Genomic DNA, 14021 nt, shown 5'->3' on the forward strand with positions numbered 1-14021 from the left:
TTGTGCCAGACGCAAACAACAGCGATTCCGAGCTCAGCTCAAGGGAAGGAAATGAGAGGATGGAGTTATTTTCAGAACGCTGCTAAATAAGAGCGGAGCGAAAGGTGACTCAGAAAAAAGAAAGCGGGTCAGTTCTTCTCCGACTGTGCCATACTTGGCAGGATGTGACCAATCATTCTGCGATGCTCTCGCATCAACAAGGTCGTATTATTATTACTTGATGCACAACGAGATTAGCACACCGCAAACACAACCACTATGCTAGCTTTTGTATTGGATCACATGTAAGACTGTGTGATGAGTTGGCAAATAATGCATGCGGATCCGAGTAGGGTGGCCTTTTGCAATTGACAAATGGTAATTTTGTCAACACTGATTGTTTTTAAGTGCAGGCCAAGGTCTTGAGACACTGCACACAGTGTGCCAGTCACCTGGGGATGCATCCAGATAGATACAATGAAGTCAGCTGCTTTTAAAAATCACTACTGACCGAAAGGTCATGAGTTCGAAGTCAGCCTGGGTCGGAGTAAGCTCCTGGCCATTTGTCTCTGCAGCCCGAAAGACAGTTGCATTTGTCAAGTAGGAAATTTAGGTACCACTTTATGCGGGGAGGCTAATTTAACTAATTTACGACGCCATAAAAATCTCCAGTAGTGTGCAAAAGAATGAGGAAGTACTCCATCAATGTCACAAGTGGAGGATGAAGCGACAGCTCCCCCGGTGGCCGGAATTTGAGCATAGCCTCATGAAGCTGGATTGTTTAATAGCCTCTGTGTGTCTGTCTAGATAGGTTGTGTGTCTATGGCACTGAATGTTTGCCATATATATGTGCATTGTAATCTGAGTCCCCTGCATGGTGAGAAGGGTAGAATATAAATATTGTAAATAAATAAATACATAAATAAATAAATCTGCCCTTGTGCTTTGCTATCATACAAAACCTGACTGGCACAACCTGGGGATCACAACCAGACACAGTGCTTGGCTACTCTTGGCTACTCTTGGCGCTTGGCTACTCTGCTGCTGAGTAAGCATGCCCAGTGTGGAACACTCTTACTACGTTCAAACAGTAGATGTGGCTCTTAATGAGACATGCTGCATTATCACAAGATGTCTATGCCCAACACCGCTGGAGAAATTATACTGTTCAGCCAGTATTGCATCACCGGACATCCATATTCAGTAGCCAATAGTGAAAGGACCAAGGCAGTGACATCTCCAGCCCATCCTCTGTTCAGATATCAGCCAGCATGACAATGCCATAAATCAAGAAACAGCTTCCTGAGACCTACAGAGATATTTGCAGGAACACCTCAGCAAGCAAGAGTCCAAAAGTGGCAGGCTAAAATACAAAATCTCAATCAGTGCCTGAGACCAGATGAGAAACTCCCCCCTGGGCACACAGAAGACGGGGTGACTTGGAAGGCGCTGAACAGACTGCGCTCTGGCACCACGAGATGCAGAGCCAACCTTCGGAAATGGGGCCACCAAGTGGAGTCCACGACATGCGAGTGCGGAGAAGAGCAAACCACTGACCACCTGCTGCAATGCACCCTGAGCTCTGCCATGTGCACAATGAAGGACCTTCTTGCGGCAACACCAGAGGCACTCCAAGGGGACAGATACTACTCAAAGCTTCTGGTCTTTAACTTTGTTTGTGTTTTGAAATACATCCTAACTCTGTCTGTGCACGAGGGCACGAAGATATTTCAAAGGCAGGTGCCAATAATCAAATCTATTCCCCAAAGCTGGGCTGCTGCTAAGTTCAGCGTGTGTTTATCTGGAGCAGACACACTCGGCGGAGGAGAGGGATGCCAAGAAAGGGGATTTACAGCCAGCCAGAGAGCAAGTCCAGGGTTTGGAACACGATACGGCAGCGGGAGAATGGAAGCCGAGGGCCTTCCAACGCGTCCTCGCAAACACGCCACCGCCCCACCAGCCAGGAAGATGACAGCTTGGGTCTGATGTTCCGGCACCTGCGCCCGGGGTTCCATCTGGACGCCGGATCGGCCAGAAATATCCCCAACCGTCAGGCGCAGGAGTTCAAAAGTGTTGCTCAAATATTCAGCCGTGATTTATAAGGCAGGATAAGCATTCAAAGCTGCGTGGCTTTGGGTTCATTCCAAGCCGGACAGGAATCAAGAACGTTTTGGACCAAACAGAGGAGTCGATGGGGGGGAAATAGGAAACTTCTGAAGGCAAAAATGCCAAAGAGAGGGAGGAATGAGGCCCCCACCAGCAGGCAGGATCCACTGGGATGAAGCAACCCAAACATCCACCTGTCTCAAATATATTTTCGTCTGCTTCCAAGTCATAGAATCATAGAATCCAAGAGTTGGAAGAGACCTCATGGGCCATCCAGTCCAACCCCATTCTGCCAAGAAGCAGGAATATTGCATTCAAATCACCCCTGACAGATGGCCATCCAGCCTCTGTTTAAAGGCTTCCAAAGAAGGAGCTTCCACCACACTCCGGGGCAGAGAGTTCCACTGCTGAACAGCTCTCACAGTCAGGAAGTTCTTCCTCATGTTCAGATGGAATCTCCTCTCTTGTAGTTTGAAGCCATTGTTCCACTGCATCCTAGTCTCCAGGGAAGCAGAAAGGAAGCTTGCTCCCTCCTCTTTCCTGTGGCTTCCTCTCACATATTGATACATGGCTATCATATCTCCTCTCAGCCTTCTCTTCTTCAGGCTAAACATGCCCAGCTCCTTAAACCGCTCCTCATAGGGCTTGTTCTCCAGACCCTTGATCATTTTAGTCGCCCTCCTCTGGAAGGAAGGTCGATTGTTTTCCAAAGATGTTAAGAACAGACATGTCACAGCTTGAGAAAATGTAGAGCCTGGGAGATGGACTTTTTGTGGCTGCAACACCTTGGTCACCTCTAGATTGGACTACTGTAATGCGCTCTATGTGGGGCTGCCCTTGAAAACAGCTTGGAAATTCCAACTGGTCCAACGGTCGGCAGCCAGGCTGTTAACTGGCGCTCCTTACAGAGAGAGGTCAACCCTCCCGTTGAAGGAGCTCCACTGGCTGCCGTTCATCTTCCGGTCCCAATTCAAGGTGCAGGTGCTCACCTACAAAGCCCTAAGCAGTTTGGGACCTGCCTACCTGCGTGACCGCATCTCTCTATACGAACCCACGCGTTCCTTTCGGTCATCTGGAGAGGCCCTGCTCACGATCCCACCTGCGTCGCAAGCGCGTTTGGTGGGGACGAGGGACAGGGCCTTCTCAGTGAATGCCTAGGGATGCTTTTCTTAAATGGCAGGCGGTTGGATTAGGAAAGTTTAGAGAAGACAACGATGCTGCGGAAAATGGAAGGAAAAAGGAAGAGGGACCAACCAAAAGCAAGGTGGTTTTTTTTTTTTTTGTCATGTCAGGAGTTGCTCCTGTTGTGAGAGAATTGGCCATCTGCAAGGACGTTGCCCAGGGGACGCCCGGATGATTTGATGTTTTTATCATCCTTGTGGGCGGCTTCTCTCATGTCCCCGTCAGGAGAAATGCCTCTAGAACATGGCTCTATAGCCCGAAAAAAACCCACAAGAACCTAGTGATTCCAGCCATGAAAGCCTTCGACAATTATTATTATTATTATTTGTTGTGTCAGGAGCGACTTGAGAAACTGCAAGTCGCTTCTGGTGTGAGAGAATTGGTCGTCTGCAAGGACGATGCCCAGGGGACGCCCGGATGATTTGATGTTTTTATCATCCTTGTGGGTGGCTTCTCTCATGTCCCCGCATGAGGAGCTGGTGCTGATAGAGGGAGCTCGTCCGCCTCTCCCCGGATTCGAACCTGCGACCTGTCGGTCTTCAATCCTGCCGGCACAGGGATTTAACCCACTGCGCAATGGGGGGGTCCAGCAAGGTGGATGTATGGCATCCTTGAAGGGACTGGCTTGACTCTGAAGGAGCTGGGGGTGGCCACGGCCGACAGGGAGCTCTGGCCTGGGATGGTCCAGGAGGTCACGAAGAAGTGACTGAACGAATAAACAACAACAAACAGGGGGTTGGATTAGATGGCTCGTGTGAGCTCTTCCAACTCTATGATTCTATGATTCGAACCCTGGTCTCAAGGGTGGTACCATTGCGCCATGTTGACCTCTTGAGCCATACAGTTCAATACACAAAAGAAGAAGGGAAAGAACACATGAAAAAGTACATCACGGTCCATCTGAAAGACCTATCAGGCTGCATTCGTTGGCTCCATGAACGCATCAGGGGAATCCATCACCTCCAGAAAGAAGCCTAGTTCCAAACCAACACCTACGCCTTTGGTGGTTTCTTGCTTTCGCCTTCTGTTCCTCCAATCTGCCCTCCGCCTGGTTCTTCTCCACCTCTGATGCCTCTCCCTCTCGTTCTTTGGCTGTCTCTTTCTTTCCTTTCTTTCTTTCGTGGTTCTGCCTCCCCCTCAGCTCCCCAAACAATATATCCGAACCACCAGCTGCCGACTGGCTGCTTCCCGGAAAACTCCTCCGCGTGACGTCAGAGGCCGGACTCGAGGAGATCAAGAGAAACGGCAGATCCAGGTTTGGGTTACAAATCCAAAGCCCAGGCCTGGCAGGACCACAGCTGGCTTGGGGTCCCCGGGTGGAATTCCACTTGATCCTTATGTAAGCCCAAGATTGAATTATGCTTCGAAGGTGCATTTTTGGGAGAACACGACACATACTCCGAGAGAAAAATGACTGAAACAGTGCCTTGGTCATGAGATCAAAACACGCTGAATGACTGCAGCGTTCTCAATGGCGCTCGGGTAGGATGAGCAGCTTGTGGTCCTCCCAATGAACCTGCTTGATGGGTGCTGCAATCCAGCAACATCTGGAATGGGGATGGGTTATCTACCCCCTCAATAGACTCACATAGGATAGGAGTGCAGATTGTCTAGACCAGGCATGGGCAAACTCTGGCCCTACAGTTGTTTTGGATTTCAACTTTTCCACTTAAGTGGCTGAAAGGGAAAAGGAAGGGGCCTGAGGCCAGGAATTGTGGGAGTTGAAGTCCAAAACACCCAGAGGGCCAAAGTTTCCCCATGCCTAGTTTGTGAGGGACCATTGTGGGAAAGCAACATGGAAGCCCATGGACAGAAACCTAGTTTGGGAGGGACCATTGTGGGAAAGCAACATGGAAGTCTACGGATATAAGCCTAGTTTGGGAGGGACCACTGTGGAAAAGCAACATGGAAGCCCATGGACAGAAGCCTAGTTTGGGAGGAACCATTGTGGGAAAGCAACATGGAAGCCCATGGACAGAAGCCTAGTTTGAGAGGGACCATTGTGGGAAAGCAACATGGAAGTCTATGGATGTAAACAGAGTTTGGTAGGGACCATTGTGAGAAAGCAACATGAAGCCCATGGACGGAAGCCTAGTTTGGGAGGGACCATTGTGAGAACATGGAAGCCTATGGATGTAAACCATGTTTGGGAGGGACCATTTGTGAGAAATCAATATGGAAGCCCATGGGTGGAAACCTAGATTGGGAAGGACCATTGTGAGAACATGGAAGCCTATGGATGTAAACCAAGTTTGGGAGGGACCATTTGTGAGAAATCAATATGGAAGCCCATGGGTGGAAACCTAGGTTGGGAAGGACCATTGTGGGAAAGCAACATGGAAGCCCATGGATTTAAGACTAGTTTGGAAAGGACCATTGTGGGAAAGCAATATAAAAGCCCATGGGCAGAAGCCTAGTTTGGGAGAGACTATTGTGAGAAAGCAACATGGAAGCCCATGGGCGGAAGCCTAGTTTGGGAGGGACCATTGTGGGAAAGAAACATGGAAGCCCATGGGTGGAAACCTAGTTTGGGGGGGACCATTGTGGGAAAGCAACATGGAAGCCCATGGATGTAAACCGAGTTTGGAAGGGACCCAGTGAGAAAGCAACATGGAAGCCCATGGACGGAAGCTTAGTTTGGGAAGGTCCATTGTGGGAAAGCAGCATGGAAACCCATGGATGTAAACTGAGTTTGGGAGGGACCATTGTGAGAAAGCAACATGGAAGCCCATGGACGGAATTCTAGTTTGGGAGGGATCATTGTGAGAAAGCAACATGGAAGCCCATGGACGGAAGCTTAGTTTGGGAAGGTCCATTGTGGGAAAGCAACATGGAAACCCATGGATGTAAACCGAGTTTGGAAGGGACCATTGTGAGAAAGCAACATGGAAGCCCATGGATAGAAGCTTAGTTTGGGAGGGACCATTGTGGGAAAGTAAGATGGAAGCCCATGGATGTAGTAAACCAAGTTTGGGAGGAACCATTGTGAGAAAGCAACATGGAAGCCCGTGGACGGAATTCTAGTTTGGGAGGGACCATTGTGAGAAAGCAACATGGAAGCCCATGGACAGAAGCCTAGTTTGGGAGGGATCTCAATCCTATAGAAAACCTTTGGAGGGAGTTGAAAGCCCGTGTCGCCCAGCGACAGCCCCAAAACATCACTGCTCTTGAGGAGATCTGCATGGGGGATTGGGCCAACATACCAGCAACAGTGTGCGCCAACCTTGTGAGGACTTACAGAAAACATCTGACCTCTGTCATTGCCAATAAAGGATATATAAGAAATTATTGAGATGAACTTTTGTTATGGGCCAAATACTTTTCCACCATAATTTGCAAATAAATTCATTAAAATCAGACAATGTGATTTTCTGGATGTGTTTTCTCATGTTGAGGTCTACCCATGATGTCAATTCCAGGCCTCTCTAATCTTTTTATGTGGGAGAACTTCTACAATTGGCATCTGACTAAATATTTATTTTCCCCAGTATATTTACTGCATTGTTATAAGTGTTTTATTTAACTTACTATATAGGGTGTTATCAAGTTTTCATCAAGCCTTTTTGTTTGGTTTAGTATTGTGACATGGCCTAAGGGCTAATCAATAAAATTTACATTGTCATATATTCCAGATTATCAAAGCAGATAACCAATGAGTCTACACTGCCAGATAATCCAGTTCAAAGGGTAATCTGTATTTTATATGGTAGTGTAGAAGGGTCCTGAGTCAATTGGGAAGAGCAAAAGCCCACCGGCTCTTCTGCTCCTCTCTGACATACCCGTTTCCCTGAAAATAAGACACGGTCTTATATCAATGTTGACTCCAAAAGATGCATTAGATTAGGGCTTATTTTCAGGGAATGACGTATTTTTTCCAATTCACTTTTTGATGAACTGTAACTAGGACTTATTTTTGAAGTAAGGTTCATGTTTCGAGCATCCCCAAAACCCCTGAAAAATCACACTAGGGCTTATTTTCGGGGTAGGTCTTATTTTTGGGGAAAAAGGGCATATACTTTGAACCTGTCTGTAGTGATTCTTACCTAGTAGGCCGAGAAGGAAGCCTGAATAACTGTAGGGCAAGCCTCCATTTTGAGAGTGTATGCCAGGGAAGCAGCCATCTTGAGTGAGGATAGCTAGAAGATGGGAGGAGTTTGAGGTCTCCTGGGATTGGCTAGAGCAGAGGGGAGGAGCCAAGTCTTAGGAGGGAAAAGATTTCAGCTTCTGAGGAGAAAAGGATTGGGAGCTGGTGGAAGAAGAAGGGTTTTTGAAACTGGGTTTTCAGAGAGAGAGCATCTGTGTCAGGCAGGGCTGATTAGCTGGCAGAAAGGTTCAGACAGCTACCTGATTTCTTGTGGGAGATAGCACAAGGGGTTAGCTCTCTAGATTGAGTTAGTTAGCTGGAAGAACTCTGGGAAGAGTTAGCTGATAACTCAGGGGACTACCTAGGTTAGGTTAGTCAGTGACTCATTATTTCTCTGAAGTAGAGTGAGGGATTTTTGTAAGCAGTAGCTATATCTGTTTGATTAGCTCTTTATGTAACCAAGTGAAGAAACTTATTTCAAACCACCATCAAGCTATAGTTCACTTTTGTAACAAGTCAAGTGTTTTGTGTCTCTCAGAAGAAGAAGTCAGTTGTCTGTTGTTTTTATAAATAAATCTTTTTCTATTTAACTATCAACAAGGTCTCTATCGTTCCTCAATCTGAAGTCGAGAATGCCCCCCCCCCCACCAAACAAGGGATGGTGACTTATAGTTCTGCAAAGGACAAAGGAACCAGACTGCACAATAGGGGTCAATTTGCCAAGGCCTTAACAACAATGAGGACCCCATGAAACTTTGGGAATAGCTAGACCTTGGGGTCTCTGCCTCTCTCGGGAGCTGTAGTTCTCCAACGACGGGGAGCAAAGCTTGCTTCCAGAGACACCAGGTCCATTTGGGCCACTCAAGGACTCCTGCCAGGACCTTTGTGCAAGACCCTTGCGTTTTAGCCATCCTCTATGGACACTCTTCCCCCCCACATGGACAAACCTTATGAAATCTTGCCTTTTATGAACTTTAGATATATGAAATGTGTTTTCTGATTTCTTTGTGTGGCAGAAGCCTTTCCCCTTTTCCTCTGCCCTTTGTTTCCCCTACATACATGAAGAAACTCCAACAAAGGGACTACAAAGCCCCAAACGTTCCAGGAATTTTTTAATCCACAACTTCCTTTTGCATGGACAATACCCTGGGCAGCTGGTGGCCCTCGGAGGAATTGCCCAGCCCTCAGCTTGCCCCTTTGGCAAAAATCTTAATCATATTTCCTCCTGAAGGACAAAAGGTCTTCGAAAAACCTTTTGCCTTCGCTCTGATTAACTCAGCTATCTCCACCAAGAAACAATCACCCCAGTCTACACATGTTGATCCATTCCACTCAAAGCACAATAGATCAGGCTGGCTTGAGATTTCCCCTTCGTCTCGCCGGCCACATGGCATTATTTTTTTTTCACATTCATTCATAGATTCCTTTGTGTCTTTTTATCCCGCCTCCCTCTTTTCTGATTTGCTATTGCCGCTAGATGGCAGAAGCCTCCCCATTGGACCCTGCGGACCGCTGGAGCTTCCTGATTGGTCCAGAAGCGCCGGGGGCAGGAGGGCCACCTCCCAGCTGTTCGCCCATTGTCCAATCGCAGTGGAGGGTGGCAGGGAGGCTGGGGCGGGAAGTTTGAACTCTGCAACTTTGAAAACTCTATATAAATGGCTGTATCAAATGTATTTCTTTATGCTTGCATGTGAATGATCACATCACTTCAGCTGAATCGCACAATAAACCTCAGTGCCACTTCTTCGCCTTGGCAAGAGTCTCATTTCAATTATTAATATCAATAAAATTGCTGGAATCAGGCTTCTCTGACGTCTCGCCAAGGTCATGGGCCCTCTTTGGTGCGGTCCTAGGGGTCTCTCTTACTGGGGAGACCCTCCTAAAGTCCGTATTGACTTCAAATCTATCTGTAATCCTTTGTGATAATTAATATTTCTGTGATCAGATAGATGACGATGAATGATGGACAACGAATTCACTATAACGACTGACCATTGTTATTATGTGATTGCATTTTGCTGTTATAACGTTTTAATTGAATATATTATATGATGTTTTTAACGATTGTTTTGTGATTTTATTGTTGGTAACCAGCCCGAGTCCCCCGATAGAGGGGAGAAGACCGGTATACAAAATTGCTAAATAAATAAATAAATAATTCCAGCCTCTTTAACATTCTAATACCACAGAAAGATCTCTTATCCAAACAGTCACTCTGGGAGCTAAGGGAAGAGTTGTGTTGGCAGAAGGGGGAAAGTTTACCTCAGAAATTCCCTTTAAAAATCCAAAGTCATCTTGGGTTGGTGGCAGCATTAAACCAAAAGAAGACTCTACCATTACACACATCTAACATCATCTCGCTACCATACTATTGTCCAGTAGTGTGATATTACATATAGTCCTTTACAGTGGTGTTCAGCTGTGGGATACTTGGTGTAAGATCACTACGCATTCCGTTATAATTGGTGCCAGTAGCGAGATTGATAAGATTGATATCGTACGTTTCTTGCTACTGTCTTTCTGCCTTGGCTGTACCTGCTGATGATTTTCCATTTCCTGCTTCTTGCTACATCCTGCCCTTTCTTGGCAGCCAGGTCTTGCCAATCTAAGTGTCCTATTTCAGGGCACTTCTGGGCATGGAAGGGAAAAGGCTGGAAGCTCTCCTTGCGGAAGGAGGTCTTTTGTTGACGATGCTTTTCCCCTCCCACAATCCACATACAAACCTGTGCATTGCTATGTAGAAGGTCTAGGACAGGAAGCCAAAGTGTCTCAAGGGTTTACAGCATCATGAAAGGACTGAACCCAAACAGCCCTGTTCCGTCTTCCAGGAGCATAGTTTATGTTGCCTTTTAGTTGCATGGGATAGTGTTCCTTTGCATTTCTCCAGGGTTGCTATAGACCCAGCAGCACCCTGGAAGTTAAACAGTATCAGAGTCTGGAGAGCCAGGCTGCAGGCCCTCTGCAGTTATTGGTTTAGAAAGTATCTCTTTGAGTGTAGAGACCGCCCTTTTTCCAGGGGTTGAGATCTCCATTTTGGAATCTCCCGTGCCTCCTTCAGTAGAGAAAGAAAGCTTCAGATGTGCTGTTGGTCAGCTAGGAAGCTCTGAAAAAATCATTGTAAGTACAGTTGAGTCTTGATTGAGTTATATAGATAAAGAAGCTAATTGAGATAGATAGATAGATAGATAGATAGATAGATAGATAGATAGATAGAATAACGATTGGGTAATATTGGGTCTTATTTATTTATTTATTTATTTATTTATTTATTCGATTTGTATACCGCTACTCCCAATTTGGCTCGGAGCGGTTTATGTAAGTAGGTTAAAACAATACAGTTTGCTTTAAAATAACAGTAAGAAGCAAGAAACAGACATCGCCCCGAGTTATTCACCCGTCAAAAGCTTGTCGGAAAAGAAAGGTTTTACAGGCTTTCCGAAAAGTAAGTAGATCTTGGATAATTGAGTTATAGATAGACATTGAGTTATTGAATATTATTGAGCATTACTTCATCCCCAAAGCTAACCTTGAGCTATAGAAAGGGAAAAACCTGTTTTTTCTAACCATAGCAGCTCAGGGTTAGCGTGAAAGGATCCCAGGATATTTTCTACCATTTGGGGAAGAGTTACCTCAGTAACTGAAGGAAAAAAGAAGTAAAGATCATCTCTATGGTTTACCAAATTGACTGTTTGTGTTGTACCTTCTTCAAGCTGTGCCAAGTCTGCCAAGGACTTTGAAAATAAATATTCTGTTTGATGTTCCAAACCTGAAGTGGCCTCAGTTGGTTTTCTCAGTCGAGAAAACCAAAGTGCTGTTCCAGCAGTCACCAGCCGTCCCCTCTCCAATGCCAGAGATACAGCTTAATGGTGTCACATTAGAAAATGTCGACCATTTCCGCTACCTTGGCAGCCACCCCTCCACCAAAGTCAACATCGACGCCGAAATACAACACCGCCTGAGCTCTGCAAGTGCAGCATTTTCCCGAATGAAGCAGAGAGTGTTTGAGGACTGGGACATCCGTAGGGATACCAAGGTGCTTGTCTATAAAGCTATTGTCCTCCCAACCCTGCTATACGCCTGTGAGACGTGGACTGTCTACAGACGTCACATGCAGCTCCTGGAACGATTCCATCAGCGCTGCCTCCGGGAAATCCTGCAAATCTCCTGGGAGGACAAGCGGACAAACGTCAGTGTGCTGGAAGAAGCAAAGACCACCAGCATTGAAGCGATGGTCCTCCAACATCAACTCCGCTGGACCGGCCACGTTGTCCGGATGCCTGACCACCGTCTCCCAAAGCAGTTGCTCTACTCCGAACTCAAGAATGGAAAACGGAATGTTGGTGGGCAGGAAAAGAGGTTTAAAGATGGGCTCAAAGCCAACCTTAAAAACTCTGGCATAGACACTGAGAACTGGGAAGCCCTGGCCCTTGAGCGCTCCAACTGGAGGTCAGCTGTGACCAGCAGTGCTGCAGAATTCGAGGAGGCACGAGTGGAGGGTGAAAGAGAGAAATGTGCCAGGAGGAAGGCACGCCAAGCCAACCCCGACCAGGACCGCCTTCCACCTGGAAACCAATGCCCTCACTGCGGAAGAAGATGCAGAGCAAGAATAGGGCTCCACAGCCACCTACGGACCCACAAGGAAACCCATGATGGAAGACCATCTTACTCGTCCAACAAGGGATCGCCTAAGTAAGTAAGTAAGGCCTCAGTTGCTGAGAATTTTTGAGCTTTTAAAGAAAGACCTCCGCGGTCCACCCAGATTAAGAGAGAAGCACATCTTAGTTTTAATTTCATAGTGTCTGGGTGTGACGGCACAAGCCCTAATGTGAGAATGGCATGCGGTTGTGCACCCACCATTAAAATGCGCCGGTAGCTATCCCGGTCGATGCCCCAGAGCTTGAGGTCGGTCTTGGCTTTGACGGTGGCAGCGCGTGGCGTCCCATAGATGAGCGCAAGCTCCCCGAAGCTGCCCCCTTCTCCGATGCTGGTCACCCATTCTCCGTTGACGTACACCTGCCAGGTAAAGAGAGACAAACCCATTGAGTCCAGAGGAGCCTTGCCCTCCAGAATAACACATGACAGCAAACCTTTCTCTCTTGTTTTTGGCCTCTGGGAGTCAACGGGCCAAAAACAACAGCCGAGCCATTTCTTTAGAAAGTCACCAGAAAGAGAGAGAAAGAAGGGAAACAACCTGCAACTGCGGACAGAATTTCAAATCTCCTTGCTTTATTACAATGGCGGTATTTACTCTTTCCGAGTTTAAAGCTCCCTGCAGTTTGCTGGCACCCAACGCGATCCCTCCTTCCCTTTTGTGGACTCTTTTTGTGCACACATCGAACCAAAGGGCAGGACTGTCCTTTCTTGGAGGCCCTTTCATTACAGCTGTCAGGTTTGAAAAGCAAAGAGGCGATAGGTGCGGAGTGGAGAGGAGGAGAAAACCCTCATTGAGAAACCAAACAGAGCCTGGGTGCAAAAAAAATATCTTACATAAAGGATGTTTCCAGCCCCAGCACCCAATCTCCCTGTTGTGCCACCTCTACAAAGTTCTGGAGAGACTTATTTTGCACAGAATTATGGAAAAAAATAGACCCCTGTCTGATCCCACAGCAAGCTGGCTTCAGGAAAGGCAAAAGCTGCACTTCGCAAGTGCTGAACCTCACTCAGCACATAGAAGGTGGCTTCAAAAGGCAGCAGATCACAGGAGCTGTCTTCAGAGACCTGTCTGCGGCTTATGATACTTTAAACCACCACCTCCTCCTGAGAAAAATGTATAATATCAAAAAGGACGACCACCTCACCCGCCTCATAGGAAACCTGCTACAAAACAGGAGCTTTTTTGTTGAGTTCCAGGGCCAGAGAAGCAGATGGCGGAAACAGAAGAACGGCCTGCCTCAGGGGAGCGTGCTTGCTCCATCCATGTTCAACATCTACACAAATGACCAGCCACTGCCAGAAGGGACAGAGAGTTTCATCTATGCTGATGATCGTGCCATCACTGCTCAAGCAGGGAGCTTTGAGGTGGTTGAACAGAAGCTCTCCGAAGCTCTAGGTGCTCTTACTGCCTATTACAGGGAAAACCAGCTGATCCCTCATCCATCTAAAATACAGACATGTGCCTTTCACCTTAAGAACAGAGAAGCATCCCGAGCTCTGAGGATTATGACCTGGGAAGGAAGGAATCCCACTGGAGCATTGCAGCGCACCCAAATACCTGGGAGTCACTCTGGACCGTACTCTTACCTACAAGAAGCACTGCCTGAACATCAAGCAAAAAGTGGGTGCTAGAAACAAACCACTGAGCTGCTGAACTTGCTGACCGAAAGGTCGGCGGTTCAAGTCCAGGGAACAGGGTGAGCTCCCGCTGTTAGGCCCAGCTTCTGCCAACCTAGCAGTTCGAAAACTTGCAAATGTGAGTAGATCAATAGGTACCACTTCAGCAGGAAGATAGCGGCGCTCCATACAGTCATGCCAGCGGCCACATGACCTTGGAGGCGACTACCCACAACACCTGCTTTACGGCTTAGAAAAGGAGGTGAGCGCTACCCCCCAGAGTTGGACACAACTAGACGTAATGTCAGTGTAAATATTTACTTATTTTTTGGTGTCTTAAGAGCATGACTTATAAACCTATATAATTTATGGGAAAGTAGATAATATATAGAATCATAGA

At 47.1% G+C, this 14021-nt stretch overlaps 1 protein-coding gene across 2 annotated transcripts in view; it reads right to left on the reverse strand.

Annotated features, from left to right (window-relative positions):
- Positions 1-14021, reverse strand: part of LOC132780031 (cAMP-dependent protein kinase type I-beta regulatory subunit) — a 218707-nt gene that overhangs the window by 83236 nt on the left and 121450 nt on the right. For both annotated transcript variants that reach the window (XR_010908815.1, XM_067461656.1), the window contains exon 7: positions 12206-12364. Coding sequence is in view for 1 of the 2 variants with exons in the window: in XM_067461656.1 (XP_067317757.1) it covers positions 12206-12364 (159 nt within the window). In the remaining variant the exon portion in view is untranslated. The remainder of the gene's footprint in view (positions 1-12205; positions 12365-14021) is intronic.

This window comes from Anolis sagrei, chromosome Y (genome assembly GCF_037176765.1).
Source record: "Anolis sagrei isolate rAnoSag1 chromosome Y, rAnoSag1.mat, whole genome shotgun sequence".
In the NCBI taxonomy this organism is placed as follows: Eukaryota; Metazoa; Chordata; class Lepidosauria; order Squamata; family Dactyloidae; genus Anolis; species Anolis sagrei.